At 32.1% G+C, this 14,801-nt stretch overlaps 1 protein-coding gene across 6 annotated transcripts in view; it reads right to left on the reverse strand.

The window, feature by feature from the left end:
- Positions 1 to 4,465: 4,465 nt before the first annotated feature.
- The window catches only part of NIPBL (NIPBL cohesin loading factor), a 250,516-nt gene continuing 240,180 nt past the window's right edge, over positions 4,466 to 14,801 (reverse strand). For 5 of the 6 annotated variants that reach the window (XM_074201749.1, XM_074201753.1, XM_074201750.1 and 2 more), the window contains 7 exons: positions 12,863 to 12,970; positions 10,374 to 10,574; positions 9,515 to 9,661; positions 8,109 to 8,386; positions 6,841 to 7,015; positions 5,996 to 6,181; positions 4,466 to 5,437 (listed from right to left, as the gene is read on the reverse strand). In XM_074201749.1, coding sequence (XP_074057850.1) covers positions 5,072 to 5,437; positions 5,996 to 6,181; positions 6,841 to 7,015; positions 8,109 to 8,386; positions 9,515 to 9,661; positions 10,374 to 10,574; positions 12,863 to 12,970 — 1,461 coding nt within the window. In that variant the 3' untranslated portion in view covers positions 4,466 to 5,071. Of the gene's footprint in view, positions 5,438 to 5,954; positions 6,182 to 6,840; positions 7,016 to 8,108; positions 8,387 to 9,514; positions 9,662 to 10,373; positions 10,575 to 12,862; positions 12,971 to 14,801 lie in introns of all 6 variants that reach the window. The other variant, XM_074201754.1, reaches the window with a different exon arrangement.

Consider the following 14,801-nt stretch of genomic DNA (forward strand, 5'->3'; position numbering starts at 1 on the left):
ATTTCTCTGTACAACAGACAAAACGATAGACTAACCTACAGTTTTTAAGAAATAGTTGAAAATGATATAATTTAGACCCTTAGAATTGTTAGTTACTATTGTTATTTTTGGCATGGGGATTAGAAATGGTATGCCCAGATCTGTGAATTCATAGGCATAAGGATTTGCTGGTGGGGAATCTCTATCAACTCTTACTTGCAATTAACAGCCTTAGAAAGTATCTTGGGCCCCAAGAGGTTAAATAACTTGTCCGGAATTAGATTCTGTCAGAGGAATTGAACCCAGTTTTGACTGTGAGACCAGCTTTCTAACTGTTACAATATTTCTAATATGAAATTCATGAGGATGGTGGTGATAACCCAATATAAACATAATGGAGAACTTACTTGGGTTAACTGAATGTCTATGAAACCTCAGTTCTTATTCCAAATCTTATCTCCAACTAGCTGTTGGGCATGCATGTTCCATTGTCTTCTCAAACTCACACTAAGAATCACTCCCAAATGGTTCCATGTAATGACCTCTTTAGTGCTTTTCATATTTACTTTAACCAAAAATCCAGGCTCAAAGAGATAGACTGACTTGACTCCTACAGTCAGTTTCCCAGGAGAAAAATTCTTCCTTTGAACTGTCTCTTGAAGCCATTCTTTCCACCCCCTATCATCATCATCTCCATGACCACCGAATCCTTTAGTTATTGGTCAAGTTGTTTCTCATTTTTTCTCTTTCCAAATTTTACTAACCATAGCCATATTAAAAATTCTAAAACACTGTAGTCATGACTTCATCCCCCTATTAAAAAAATCCCTCAATGGTCCAAGTGTCTTACTCTCCCATTTAAAGCTTTTGCATTATATGCCAACTTGTGGTGGTTAAGTGCCTAACCATATACATCACTACAGCTTACCTTCCCAATTAGACTGTAAAAATCCTGTAGCTGGGACCAAGTCTTGGTATCCCATGCAGACCTACAATTGCCCAAAGCTGATAAATACATATTCTATATCAATTCACATATCCTAGGAATGAAGGTAGTAACAAGAGTTAAAGGCAGAAAATCTTATTAAACACATCCCAAGAGGGAGGCTGAATTTCAGTAATATTAGGTACAGTTTTTATGCTAGTGACTTTTTTTGAATTTCTATTAGGGACAACTTAGTCAAGAATTAGTTAATATTATCATAATCATACCAAATTGATCTCTTGCCCATCTTAATATTGGTGCTGCCTGCAGATAAGGTAAAGGACTAGCATTACATGATTTATAATATAGGAGAAGGGAATTTGGAAACCACTTAGCCAAAGCCCTCACCAACAGATGAGGAAACTGAAAGACAGTGATTTTCCCAAGGTCATGGAGGCAATAAAAGCAGCAGACCCCTAATTCCAACCAGAGCTTCTGACTGTAAATTCAGGGAATCATTTTGGTTACAATTTGTTTGATTTCATTTTGCCAAAAATCTTAAGGTTATAGTGTTATACAAATTTAAAAACAAACTAACCAGATACCTTAAGCCTACAAGTTTTTCTAGGTTTTAAAACTAGACTGAATAACTTTTAAATCAGAACTGAATTTTTCTTTTAAAGAGTTCTGGGTGAAGAGTGTTAGTTAATAGAAGCAATATTTGTCTCACATGACAAAGAACCAATATCAACATTAAACACAATTTAAATTCAGAGAATAATATTAATGAACATTCTAAAGTTGTTTCACTTGTTTAAGATCAACTGCTTTCCAAAGTACTGGATTTTTAAGGTGTAGTGCAATATGTAGTGTATGCAGTGAATTTACTCATTCAAAAATATGAAGGGGCTACATTGTTAACTTATTCTAATTTGAAGTGCAAATCAATGACTGGTATATTATTCTTCAGATTGGGGAATTAGGTAATATTATCCATACCAAGCCCAGTAACTGTGTAAATTAATTTTTTTTTATTAGGACAACCACTTCAGTAATCTATTTTATGTTTCCATTATATGATGAAAATGGACCAATAAGATAAGAATTATAATATCAATAATAATCTAGTTATCAATAATTTTATTTCTTAAATTTTCATATAATCAAAATTAAGACAATCAATCTATTATGGCTGATGTGAGGTTAGCTAGGGAACTTGTCAAATAGCAAAATGTCAAAAACTTTCAGGACCAAAGAGCCCATATGATCATATTTTTGGTAAATAACAATCAAGCAATGTTTTTACCTGTAACTTAAATGATCATTTTAAGTGCATGCTCTGGTGACTTTTATTTTTTCATATAGAAGCTTCTTACTTAAAATCAAAATCGACAGTAACTGTTATTTTAACAATGGTTCTGGATAAAGGCAAAATTTATAGGATTGCTTTTTTTTGTTACAAATAGTAAATTTGCTTATGAGATAACAAAAACCACCAACAGAATACACTTGAAACAGCAAGAATTTACAAGCTAGTGTTATGTTTAAATTCTCTTTTTCACAAAATATATTAATAGTAAGTCTTTACTTACCTGTCAATATGATACAGACTTTGAACATCAGCCATGACGTATGCATGTTCAACTGTTGCCATCTTAAATAAATAGGCAGAATAAAGGCATATAGCACCCTTTCCTGGAAGCTCATTTTTTTTTTTAAGAAAAAAGATGTTTTTTGGCCAAGTATACTGTTCCTTTTAAATATAACCTCAGATATTGTTTCTTGAAAATGTATTTTCACTTTTAAAGTGTTTTGTTATTGGAACAAGAGTAGATAAATTAAAATCAGAATACTAAAATTCTAAACTGATAAAACTATCTCAATCAATGAAACAGTTAAGTCCAAGAATGTACTTGGATAACTTTGTGACAAGATTATGTCATATGAAGTAAATTACACATTATGCTAATATAATATGGTAACCTTACAAATAAGATTCTATGATCAAGACTGAATTTTTCAGAGTTTTCCCTTGTTTAAGGGGTTTTGACTTCAAATATTTTAAAGAAATCTTGAGGTCTAAAATTTTCTGAGTTTTACAATTAGACAAATGGTAGATTATGTTCTATTCAATTTTTATGCTTAAAATTATACTATTGACATAAATTTTCAACTTCCAAGAGTAAAAATCTCAATGGAAGCCTTGAGCTTTTTTCTTTATGACTAGAACTCCTATAAAGAAGAACATAGTGTAGAAATAATGGTTATGATGAATGTTTGAAGTTTGTTACGACTGTGAAAACAATAATGAGAATAAAGGTCACAATTAGCCAGTAAGCAACTGGCAAAACTGCAGCAATTAAGTTTTCTTCAAAAACACCATTCCCTGTGCCCATTGCCTAATCCCTTCTCCACAGGGAACTTCAAATATATATATATATTGAAGACAAAAAAAGGTCTAATTTTGCCCCCAAACAAGTTATCATAAAATGGAAGAGACAACAACATGCACAATTAAGGAAGCAAAACACTTCCTTTGAGAAAATGTTCAACAAAGAATTCCACATAGGAATTAAATCCTGAGTTACCATTTTAGTTTAATAGATTTATACAAAAAAAAAGTGTTTTGCAATAATAGTACTATTCCTCACAAACTGAGAAATATAATTTTGTTCGCTGGTTTCTTAAAACCGAGCATTCCACAAGTTAAATGTGTTTTTTAAAATCAGGTTTATTTATTCATAAGTGCACCTATTTTAGAGAATTAAACTTGAAATGTCAGTTTGTTTTTTTGTAAAAATTGCTCTTTCACCACAGATTTTCAGACAACAGCAGCTATTGCCACTTGTGTCACTTCTGAAATCCACCCATCAAGCACTTCTGTTTTTTCCCAGCTAGACAGAAGAAGTCTGTGTTAATACATATGGATACAGATAAGTGCTCCTAAAAGATTTATGATACAACTTTAAAGTAGAAAATAAAAAAAAACATTTCAATTAGTAAAAAATACTGTAATATACAAATAGCATCAAAAATCATTTGTGAAAAAGGTAGTATAATTACCAAATTTCATACCCATTTCAATCTTCAGATTATTTCTGAAATAAACTTCTACAATTTTAACCAAGAGAAATGCTGGTTACCCAAAATAGAGAGATTGCTAAGTCTTCCCAAAGTTTACTTTAAACTATCAAAATTATCATTTTGACATCATTAGAAAGAAATTGAAGCATACAAGGAATAAACTATAGTTTCTTTTTATATCAAAATGTACTCTTGAAAATGTGTTTGGCACAGTGCTAAATCATATATAGTTAATACTAAATATCTCAGGATACAATAAAACCCTGGAATTAACTGTGTATACACCCTTTTATGGGAAAAAATAAAGATACCAATTATTCAGAAGTCAGTCAGCCTATACAAACTGTATAAAACAATATTTTATGTCTTGCTTTGAAAACCACTGATAATAGTAAATTTTACATAAAAGACTGAAAAATAATATAAATGGATTTAAACATATCTTTACAATAAGAAATTCAAATGGAAACAGACAAGTAACAAAGAGAAGTAAAAAAATTTATTGCAGTATTCGTTCCACCAGATTGCCTGGGGATCCCTTTTCTTGTATTATTTCAGGGTGACCTAATACATCAAAATCTACATTTACAAAAACTCCTCCTGCAGATAGGTCATAGATACTGCATGCTTTTTTTTTCAACAGAATAAATTATATATCCAGGGGATTCTGCCATTTTACAGCCTGGAAAAAACAATGCTTCCCTGGAAACTGGGCTAAGCTAAAGAAAGCCATCCGCTGCTAGGTTAAACTCCAAGAACACTTTATTAAGAACATTAACAGACTAATTTCCAACATTCACTTGTTTATTTTATTAAACAGAAAGTTTTTTTCAAGATATAAACAATTTTTGTTAAACTATAATACAGTGGGAGTAAAAATGAACTGAGAAGTTTCTGCTGCACAACAGCGAAGGAAGCTCCCACAAAAATGTTTACCAAACATTTCCTTCTTTTTTTCCTGCGTCCCAGGTTCCATTCTTACTCTTCATAAAACTGATTTTGTTTTTTGCCAGAATGTTGATATTTCAAGTTTCTCTGCCTTTCATTTAAAATTCCTGTAATTTGGCTGCATGTACAAATTCATTAGCTGGAAGTCCCATCCTTGGCGGCATACAGCGATCGTAAAGTCTGAACAACTTTATTAGTCAGCTTATTAGCACTCGTTAGAGCAATTTTTTTGTAAATAATGTCTGACTCTTTAATAGTGTCTACCCAAGGCACCAGTTTGCGACCATCACGGCGTTTAGCCTCAGTCCAGGAGCCACTGTAGGAGCCTGCCATCCACTGAACACTGAAGCCATTGCTGGTTTTCTGTACTACTCTTGCAATTTGTGGTCGATCTTTGTACTTTGGACAGCAAATAGCGATGACATCCATGACATCAACACTTTCATTCATCTGTGCTGCCAACTCTGTAGAGTCTGAATTTCGTTTTGACCTTCTCAATGACTAAAACATTGGGGGGGAAAAAAGACCAAGTGTTACACAAAGAACTTTAGTGAAATTATTGCTTTTATTGCTTTTAATCCCTTGACGCCGGGAGTTGGGATTTCCCAGCATACTTCCATTGCCGGCAATGAGACGCACCGTGACCGCCAGCGCCAAGGGGTTAACACTTGTAAAACCACATACTCTTATTAATTTGTACCCGTCTTTACTCTTATTGATATATAAAATATATATATACACATAAATCATAAAGCTACATAAAAACCTGGCAACAATAAAAAGGATAACACATACAATACATTTCAAAGGAAAATTAATAACCCTTTATAACTGGGTAAGTCTTATTTTCTGTTTTTTCTTTTTTATTGTCTTTTCTATTAAACTTTCTACAAAAGGATGTATAAATGGTTAAGTAGAGAATATCTATCTACAAAATGCTTTCCCTTGTAGATTACATTACTTTGTGTACATTTAGTATGATAGACTGACATGTATAAGCACATAAAAATCATTTTACGTAATACGCTGCGAAATACGTTGACTCCTCCTCCGCCTCACCCCTGAAGTGCCTCCTCCTCTATCCTCCCCATCACTTTCATCATCTTCTGTTTCAGCTGCATTATTTTTAGGGCTGCCTCCTCCAAGCAGTGAGGTAATTGCTTTGTTCCGGGCATTGGTGCTTGCTGACACCTCCCCTTCTTCTTCTTCTTCATCAGGATCCAAATGTTCCATGAGGAGCTTGAACTACAAAAAATAAGTATATATTTCACAACTTCAGTCAGAAAGAGTGCTTCAAGACACTAAACATCTAGTCCTGGTTGGGCACCAGTATGTGATTAAGACATCCTGCCATTATCACAGTGTAGTTAGAATTCAAGTAAACTTTGAGAGAATCTGTTCTTCCTCATCTGGTATCACATTTTTATTACCTAAATGACAGATGTAAATATTATTGGGAGAATGATTTTTTAAAATGACTTTCCTAATATAAAAAAATGCTCTAAGGGCAATGAATGTTACCGGTCTCTGGAGAGTTAGAACAATTTTATTATTTGAAAAACAAAATGCAGATGGCATCCTTGTTTAAATAAGAATACACTATTTTTAATATGTTTATTTGATTTCTTGTTTTATATAAATAAAGCGACATTACAAAGGTTGATTTCAAGTTGATTAACCATTAAGACCCATTTAAGAGGCAAAAGAATTAAAATTTTACACAAAGTTAATGAAATATTTTAAAGCAGTCTTTAAAAAGAGGTATTTTAAGTTCTTAATGTAAAAAAAGCTATCATATAGAAGTCATTATATTTCATGCTAATGTTTAAAAAGTAATTTTACTAAAAACATTATAACACAATGTTTGTGAAAAGAGGAATGTATTTTTCAGTTTTGTTACTCACATCCAGATACTGTTTAACTATAGTCCTCTTCACATCTTCTGTAATTTTGGAATTAGACATATCACTCCGCAGGAAGTCTAAGGTTTGTTTAGGATGAAAATGTATTCCTGTTTTCCGGTTTATAGCTTTATCATATACTTTTGCAGATTCAGATGGAGAATACTTCTGAATTTTACTGTTTTCAGAAAACAAAAACCCAACATTTGATGTTGAATATTTGAAGCACTGACATTTACACTGACCCATCTGACCCAATTTGAACTTTAAAAAATGGAAGGTGTGACTTGCATTAGCAATTGAGCATATTATATAAAATACCTAGGACTTTAAGATAACTTGCTTCAATGAGATTTTTAGATCACTTGTTTTTCAAATAAAAAACAGTCTCTAAGAAGCCACCCTACAATTTCAGAAATTAGGATGGGGTAAGATAAGAGAGTAATATTTGTATCTGGAGAAATGACCTGCATGGAGGCATTTTAATTCCCTGAAAACTTTATATTATACCGTACTATATTTCTCAAAAAAACTAAAGATATTAACAATATCTCATTCAATTCAAAGAACAGGGTTAATATATAAAATTAGGATGGTTGTGTGAATGATGAAGTACAGAAAAGGAAAAGTCTTTAGGGACTGACTATGAGATAATATTTTGTACCATAAGAAATGAAAATATGACAAATTGAGAAAAATGAGACTTATATGAACTGAAGGAGACTGAAATGAGCAAGATTGGGAGAAAAACATGTGATGACTACAATAACTAAGTAAAAAAATAATGTAAGGAAACAGAACTTTGAGTAATTACTGGTCTCGTGGAATAGATGATAAACACACCTTCATCCTTTCAGAATAAGAAAGAACACAGAAAGTAGAAATGGAAAACTGCTTACCCTTCAAGGAGTACTGAAATTCCTCTGATTTTATAAGAATTTGAACATTTTTCTAACTCTGTCTCAGAAGAGAGTCCAAAATTTATATAAAGTGAAGACCAATGGGATTTATATGAAGTTAGCTTGGAGGTAGTCTAAAGATATTCTTAGTGTATATATATCTATTTTTAAGGCTATGTACATGTTTTAAAGAGAGCTAATAAAGAATTTAAAGAGAGATGAAAAAGTTAGTAGTAACTTTTAACTGTACCTTACTACTCTCATTTCATGCAAAGAAATACTTGCAATGTGAAGATGAGTATACAACAAAACTTATTCTACTTCTTTTAGTCTATTTTAGTAAGTCTTCTATCACTATTTCTTTATCCTTACCTATCAGAAAATCCACAAAGGTTCTTTAAATGTTGTTTTAACATCAGAAGTAATAAAATACCCTGGGAAACATTTGCAAATTCAATTAAAGGGCTTGAATTGTCTGGTAAACATTTCATCACAGCATTTATGTCATCTTCTTCATCTGAATCTGAATCAGATTCAACTCGTTTACGTGACTTTCTTGGTTTGGAAACCTCTTCTTCACTATCACTTCCAGATGCACTTTCTCGGTTTGGTGAAGGTTTCTTCTCTTTCCTCTTGTCTTTCACCATAGACTGAAAGAAAGATGAAATTGGCTCATCTGAGAACTCTGAAGATAAATATGGGTCTTGTCTTACAGGATATAATATTCCTTAAAATTTTTCTATAAATCAGGTTTCTGTACATAAAATTCTAGAGTTACATACTTTTATTATACAAATGAAAATAAGTAACCCTAATAAAATTAATCTTACAACAAAATAAAAACACTGGGTAATACATTTTAAGTAATTTGTTTTCTGAAGATTTAACAAAAATTTGAAAATAAATGATAAAATTTCAATTCACTATCTAAAACTGTTGTTTTGTATGATGTCTGAGAGAATCTAAGAGAAAAAATAATCATGATAATTAATGTAAGTTAAACTGGGCAGCAAAGTCAGCTAATTTTAATCAGCTCTTCCTTCTTCAAGTATCCTACAATAGAGTAAGATATAGCTTTGATCAACTCCTGATGAAGCTATCAGGTTTATATAAATAGATTGGACTAAACTAACAGAGACAAAAACACAACACATGATTTAATGAATTAAAGCCTGAAAGCAGATGAAGGTTGCAGAAAAAGAATTTACACATTCATGTAATAGCAAATGAACAAAGGGTTAGGAAAATCTTTAAAGCTAGATCTTTTTGACTTAGAGATTTGGTGAATTAAAAATCTGTATACCCTAAAATTTTACCCAATGAGGTAATACCTAGAGTATCATACAAATGGTTGTATCTTCCAATTATGTATTCAATGACAAATTTTATTCTAAGTTCAATAGCAGACACTTTCAAAATTAAACTATATAAGACCAAAAGGCACATACATTACATAGTAACTGGACTATAAAATAATGCTAGCATCAGTGGATAAGCTTTAGATAGTGGTGAATGGTGATTTTACCATATGAACAGAAAGCCCTTAGAACACTGAAAGTCAGTGCTTAATGTAAGAAAAATAAGAAAATTGGAAGATAAAAAAAAAAAATAAATCACAGAGATGAGTAATGTTTAGGCCTTCCTAAAAGAAGTGGCATTTTGCTTATGTTCTTCCATTTAAAGACTGCCAAGGGTTTTATGCTGAAATAAAAAATAAACACAGAAAGTAAAATAGTGAAAAATACTATGCTTTTAGTTAGTTAACACGTGTAACTTACCTCCTTAAATGACTGCAGGAGATTACTGCCAGAAACTGAGAGTGTTATATCTATATGATGCATTATAAACAATGGTTCTTCCTGTGTCTGGTAAGGGAAACAGGCTAGATTGTCTGCTATATACAAGAGCATATTCACTTCTGTTTTCTGTAAATAAAAAAAGGGTAAAATATTTAACAATTTGTGTATTCATATTCTCATGAAATCTGAAAACAAATAGCAATGCCTAGTGCAAGGCTTCCCATCTACATAAAAAAAGAAACTTTTCCTTTCACCCTAGTACTACACATGAAGTGAGTTCTTATTTTTCTTTTTCCATCATTCAGCTTCTCTTCTGAGGACTATCTGCTTTCCCATGGAAAGGGATAAACATGGAAACAACAAATAATAGTTCTCAGCAGCCCATCAGGGTCTGAACAGCCTTTTCCCCTTTTGTCTATCTTCTACCCTCTCTCCTCAGTGTCCAAGCTGCTTAAACCTCACTGTCTGGTCCTGCCACATCCGATTTCCTTCTTTCTTTTGTTGTCTACATTTACATCATAACTTGGGCGTTTTGCACCTTTCCTTCAACCTGCCTCCATCTACTTTAAATGACACAGAATTTCAGAGTTAGAGGAACCCACTCCAACCATGCCTGAAAAGTGATTAATTAAAAATTCATTGATAAGCTTTATATCCTAAAACAAACTATAGTTATACTAAATTTTCATACTTTAATTTTTATTGAATCATCTTTTAATTTGCAAATATTCAGAAAAAGTAAGGAAGTACACATTAAATGTTTTTATTATATACCAAAAGTTAAGATTTAACATTTTAGAACATTTATTTTAATTAAGAAAAAGTTTTTCAAGCTTACTGCTGTGTCATCAAAGAGATTGAGTAAAGCAATAAGAAAGGCCCGTCTATGTTGGCGATTTCCTCGGATCATGGAGTAAAGATGTGAACACAAAGCACTAGAGGATTCATCTTGTCTGAAACCCCTTACAGCATCTTTTGGGGATGTGTTGATTGCTTGCTGAACTTGGTAAGACATCTTCATACCAGCCACAGCTTTCATCTGAAATTATAAAATCTTTGATTTCATCATTGAAATAAAAAAAGGAAAACACAAATAAAAGGGCACTATAATCTGAACTATGTATTGAGCCTTATTTCATCATCTGGTCCTTATTTCAGAGTAGAAGCATCTTTGAAGAGCATTTTGCAAAATATCAATTAGTAGTTCTCAATTTCAAGTGCAAACTATTTTACCAGATCCTAGTATCTTCCTTCCTTCCTTCCTTCCTTCCTTCCTTCCTTCCTTCCTTCCTTCCTTCCTTCCTTCCTTCCTTCCTTCCTTCCATCCATCCATCCATCCATACATCCATCTATCTATCTTATCCAAAATTTTTTTCCAATTATAAAACAACTGAAAGTTAGACCATGATATTTTAGGAAGGATCACATTATTTCAGAGCTTTAAGTGACTTTGATCATATAATTTGATATCCTAATTTTAAAGAAGCCCAGAGGCCAATAGGTTTGCTGGAATTTACAAAGTGCTAGTTAGAAGAACCAAAACTTATAACTCTTCGTTACTGATTTAATGCTTTTTTTCTATTAAACAAAGTCCTCATATTAAAAGGAGGAATTAAAGATTCTGCTAAGAACCCTCTGTTCTCTTTTTAAATAGCATAGCTGGTCAGAATGATAATCCTTCCATACAACATATTTTAAAAAATTTATTCAATCAGGAGAATGATTTTAGAAATGGATATATATCTATATCTATATCTATATCTATATCTATATATATATATCATCCTGAAGTCTTTATTTGCTGAGTAACAATCACCCTGCACTAGTTAATATATATTTATTACATTATGTTTGCATTGGTGAACATGTAGAACTCTCCCTTGCCCTGTTAGATTTCAAGTTCCTTGAAGACAGTAACCACATTTTACTTATCTTTTTATTTGGGAATTTAGTTTGATGTCTTACACAAAGTAGGTGCTTAACATTTAATAATGATAATAATAATACTAATAATTACAACAGCAATAATAATAACAATAATAATACTAATGGCGATGATGTTTTGTCCTTCATTTTCAAAGACATCCACAACATCAGGGAAGTGATGCCATGACAATCATGTGAATTAGATCTGATTGAGGGGGTGCTGTGATAAGTCACCAGCCTCACTTTCTCCTCCAGAGCCATGTGAGTCCAGTGGTCAGATACAAATCAAGATGAGTGGAGATAGCCCTGGTTGCAAGGCAATCAGGGTTAAGTAATTTGCCCAAGGTTACATAACTAGTAAGAATCAAATATCTAAGGCTGGATTCAAACTCCTGTGTTCCTGACTCCAAGGTCAATGTCCTATCCACTGTGCCACTTAGCTGCCCTACAAAGTATGTGCTTAAAAGACTGCTGAATGAAGGTAGACATGTAGGATCAGTATTCAGCAAATATTTTTGCTATTATTAAAGCTCATATAAATCTAAAGTTCAATTAATAATTTTAAAGTTTTGGAAAAATCTATATTTTAAGATAAGAATGACCTAATAGTACTGACTATAGTAAATGCTCTTTTAAAAAAAGTTATTTATTTATTCATTCATTCATTCATTCATTCATTCATTCATTTATTGAAGGCAACCGGTAGAGAGTCACTTGCCCAAGGTCACACAGCTAGGCAATTATTAAGTGTCTGAGACCAAATTTGAACTCAGGTCAGGGTCAATACTCTATTTACTGTGCCACCTAGCTTACCCCAGTAAATACTTATTTTTTTTTTTTTTCAAGGCAATGGGGTTACGTGGCTTGCCCAAGCCTACACAGCTAGGTAATTATTAAGTGTCTGAGGCTGGATTTGAACTCAGGTACTCCTGACTCCAGGGCCGGAGCTCTATCCACTTTGCCACCCAGCTTCCCCTCAGTAAATGCTTTTTAAAAAACACATTAAATTGTTACAGAAAAATTTATGGGAGTATTTCTGCTAAAAATGCATAATACAAGATCACAGTCATAGAATTTTGGAGATAGAAAAATGCTTTAAAGTTCAGTTTCAGAGACATTATGATTAACTCAAGATTACGTTGTAAATGGAAGCACAGCATGAATTAGAACTCAAATCACTTGACTCACTATCCAATTCTTCCTTTTGTATCTTACTGTGATCCTTATTCCACTTTAATAATTTATTTTAAATTAGAACTTCATAAATAAATTTGATACACAAAAATGTTTAAGACACAAATTTTTTTTATTGAATTGCAAGCAGGTGATTGATATTGTGGTATATTCAAAACTAAAATCAAGGAAAAATAAATTAAATTTATATATATTTCAAGTACATACGTGAATGAATCCAGCATATTTTTTGTCTATTTCCACAAGCTGCTGGTCAGCTTTATTCCGCATAGCAGGCTCAGGGTCTGTGCCCATAGCAATTAAATATGGCACACACTAGAAATGAAATAAAGGATATTTAAGTCACTGGGGTACAGAAAACTCCATGAAACCTAGTACAGCTAATTATCTTATCAAAATTTAAGAATTATTTTAACAAAGTCATTTATATGAATTATAAGTTTCTCTTGGCTGAAAAGCTTGGTAACTAGAATTTATCCAAGGATTCAGACCTCTTCAATAAAGCATGAATTTTCTTTCAGGTGTGGCCTACAGAAGAAAGTTATAGACCATAGGCAAAGATGAGATTATGGAACAATTTTGAAATTTCATTGGTAAGTTATGAAGTCACTGTCATAAAACTTCAAACATGACTAGTTATTAAATTTTTGCTGTAAAAGTTTCAAATAGTTATAATTTCTTCAATTAATCTTGAAAAACACAATTTATTATCAAGTTTAGCATCAATTACACCACATAACAAAGAATCCCAATGTAAATAGTAAATTTACTTTCCACATTGAAGATTTACATGGCTAAAAATGAAACTGTTCTCTTATCCATTGGTTTTAGGTAGGGTTCTGCAGTGAGCAGATCACTAATTAAAGTGGTTTTTGGTTGAATGAGTTGGCTGATTATGAAGAGATCTTACAGAAAGGCCTTCTATATATACTTTCCGAAAGGAAAGCTCTGTTACTGGTTTTATTTAGTACTTTAAGATGTTTGTTGGATGAACTGACACAAAGTTCGGTTTTAAGTATGTGCACATTAACATCTTCATTTAATTTTTTAGCAAAGAAAGGATCTGAACTATGATTTTATCAGTGTTATAGTTTCAGAAATTTCTGTGGAATTAAGAAGATTTGTGACTTGAAAGTCATGAATCCAGGTCTTCTTAACCCAAAGTATGGTCCTCTATCTATTTTGCCATGATGCTGTTCATGACAAAATCTTTTGTTGGGTATAAAAATGTTCCAGAGATTAAAATAATATTTAAACAAATAATACTTATTTAATATTAATATTTAATAAAAATAAATCAATATATTGATAATATATAAATACTGAAATCTCAAATCAATAAATTAAATGATGTTTCACATTTAAATATTATGTAATCCATATCAAAAGCTTCAAGATAATGCTCAGGGTTCATAATATGGAAAGGAACAAATCAAGGGATTTTTTTTTGTACTAAGAATTACTTTAAAACAAAGAGCATTATAATGAGGGTTACAGTTCTTTTTGGGCAAAGCAATGGGGTTAAATGACTTGCCCAAGGTCACACAGCTAGGTGATTATTAAGTGTCTGAGGTTGGATTTGTACTTTGGTCCTCCTGACTCCAGGGCTGGGTGCTCTATTCACTGAGCCACCTAGCTGCCCCAAGGGTTAAATTATAACAAGTTATAATTGTTTGTACTGAGATTGCTACAATAAGAGAGAAGTAAAATATTAAACGTTTCTATACTTCCATGTACTGCTTCCCTTCAAAATGTACAAAAGTTCAACAGGCAATGCTTTCAGAAAGAAAATTTCTATTGTAGATGTATATCCTCTTTCCATTTTCTTCCCACTCTTAATTCAAAACCTAAAGCTTTTAACAGTTTAAAATCGGGGGGGGGGGGGTCTTCATAATTATGTTTTCTTCTATATCTTCTAAGAAGAAATAAAAAAAATGTATATGTGTAAAACCAAATAAATTATTTATAGATAAGAATGTCTCAATTATCTGACAACTTAAACCATAAAAAATACTCCCAAGATGACTAAATAGCTACAAAAAGAAAAAAAATCCCATGTATTTTATTCCTTAGGAGAGGTCCTAGAGTGAAACTTAGTCATTTTAATCATCTAATTCTATAAAGACTAATGATTTGATCTCTGTGC

The sequence above is a fragment of the Macrotis lagotis genome, chromosome X (genome assembly GCF_037893015.1).
Source record: "Macrotis lagotis isolate mMagLag1 chromosome X, bilby.v1.9.chrom.fasta, whole genome shotgun sequence".
NCBI lineage: Eukaryota > Metazoa > Chordata > Mammalia > Peramelemorphia > Peramelidae > Macrotis > Macrotis lagotis.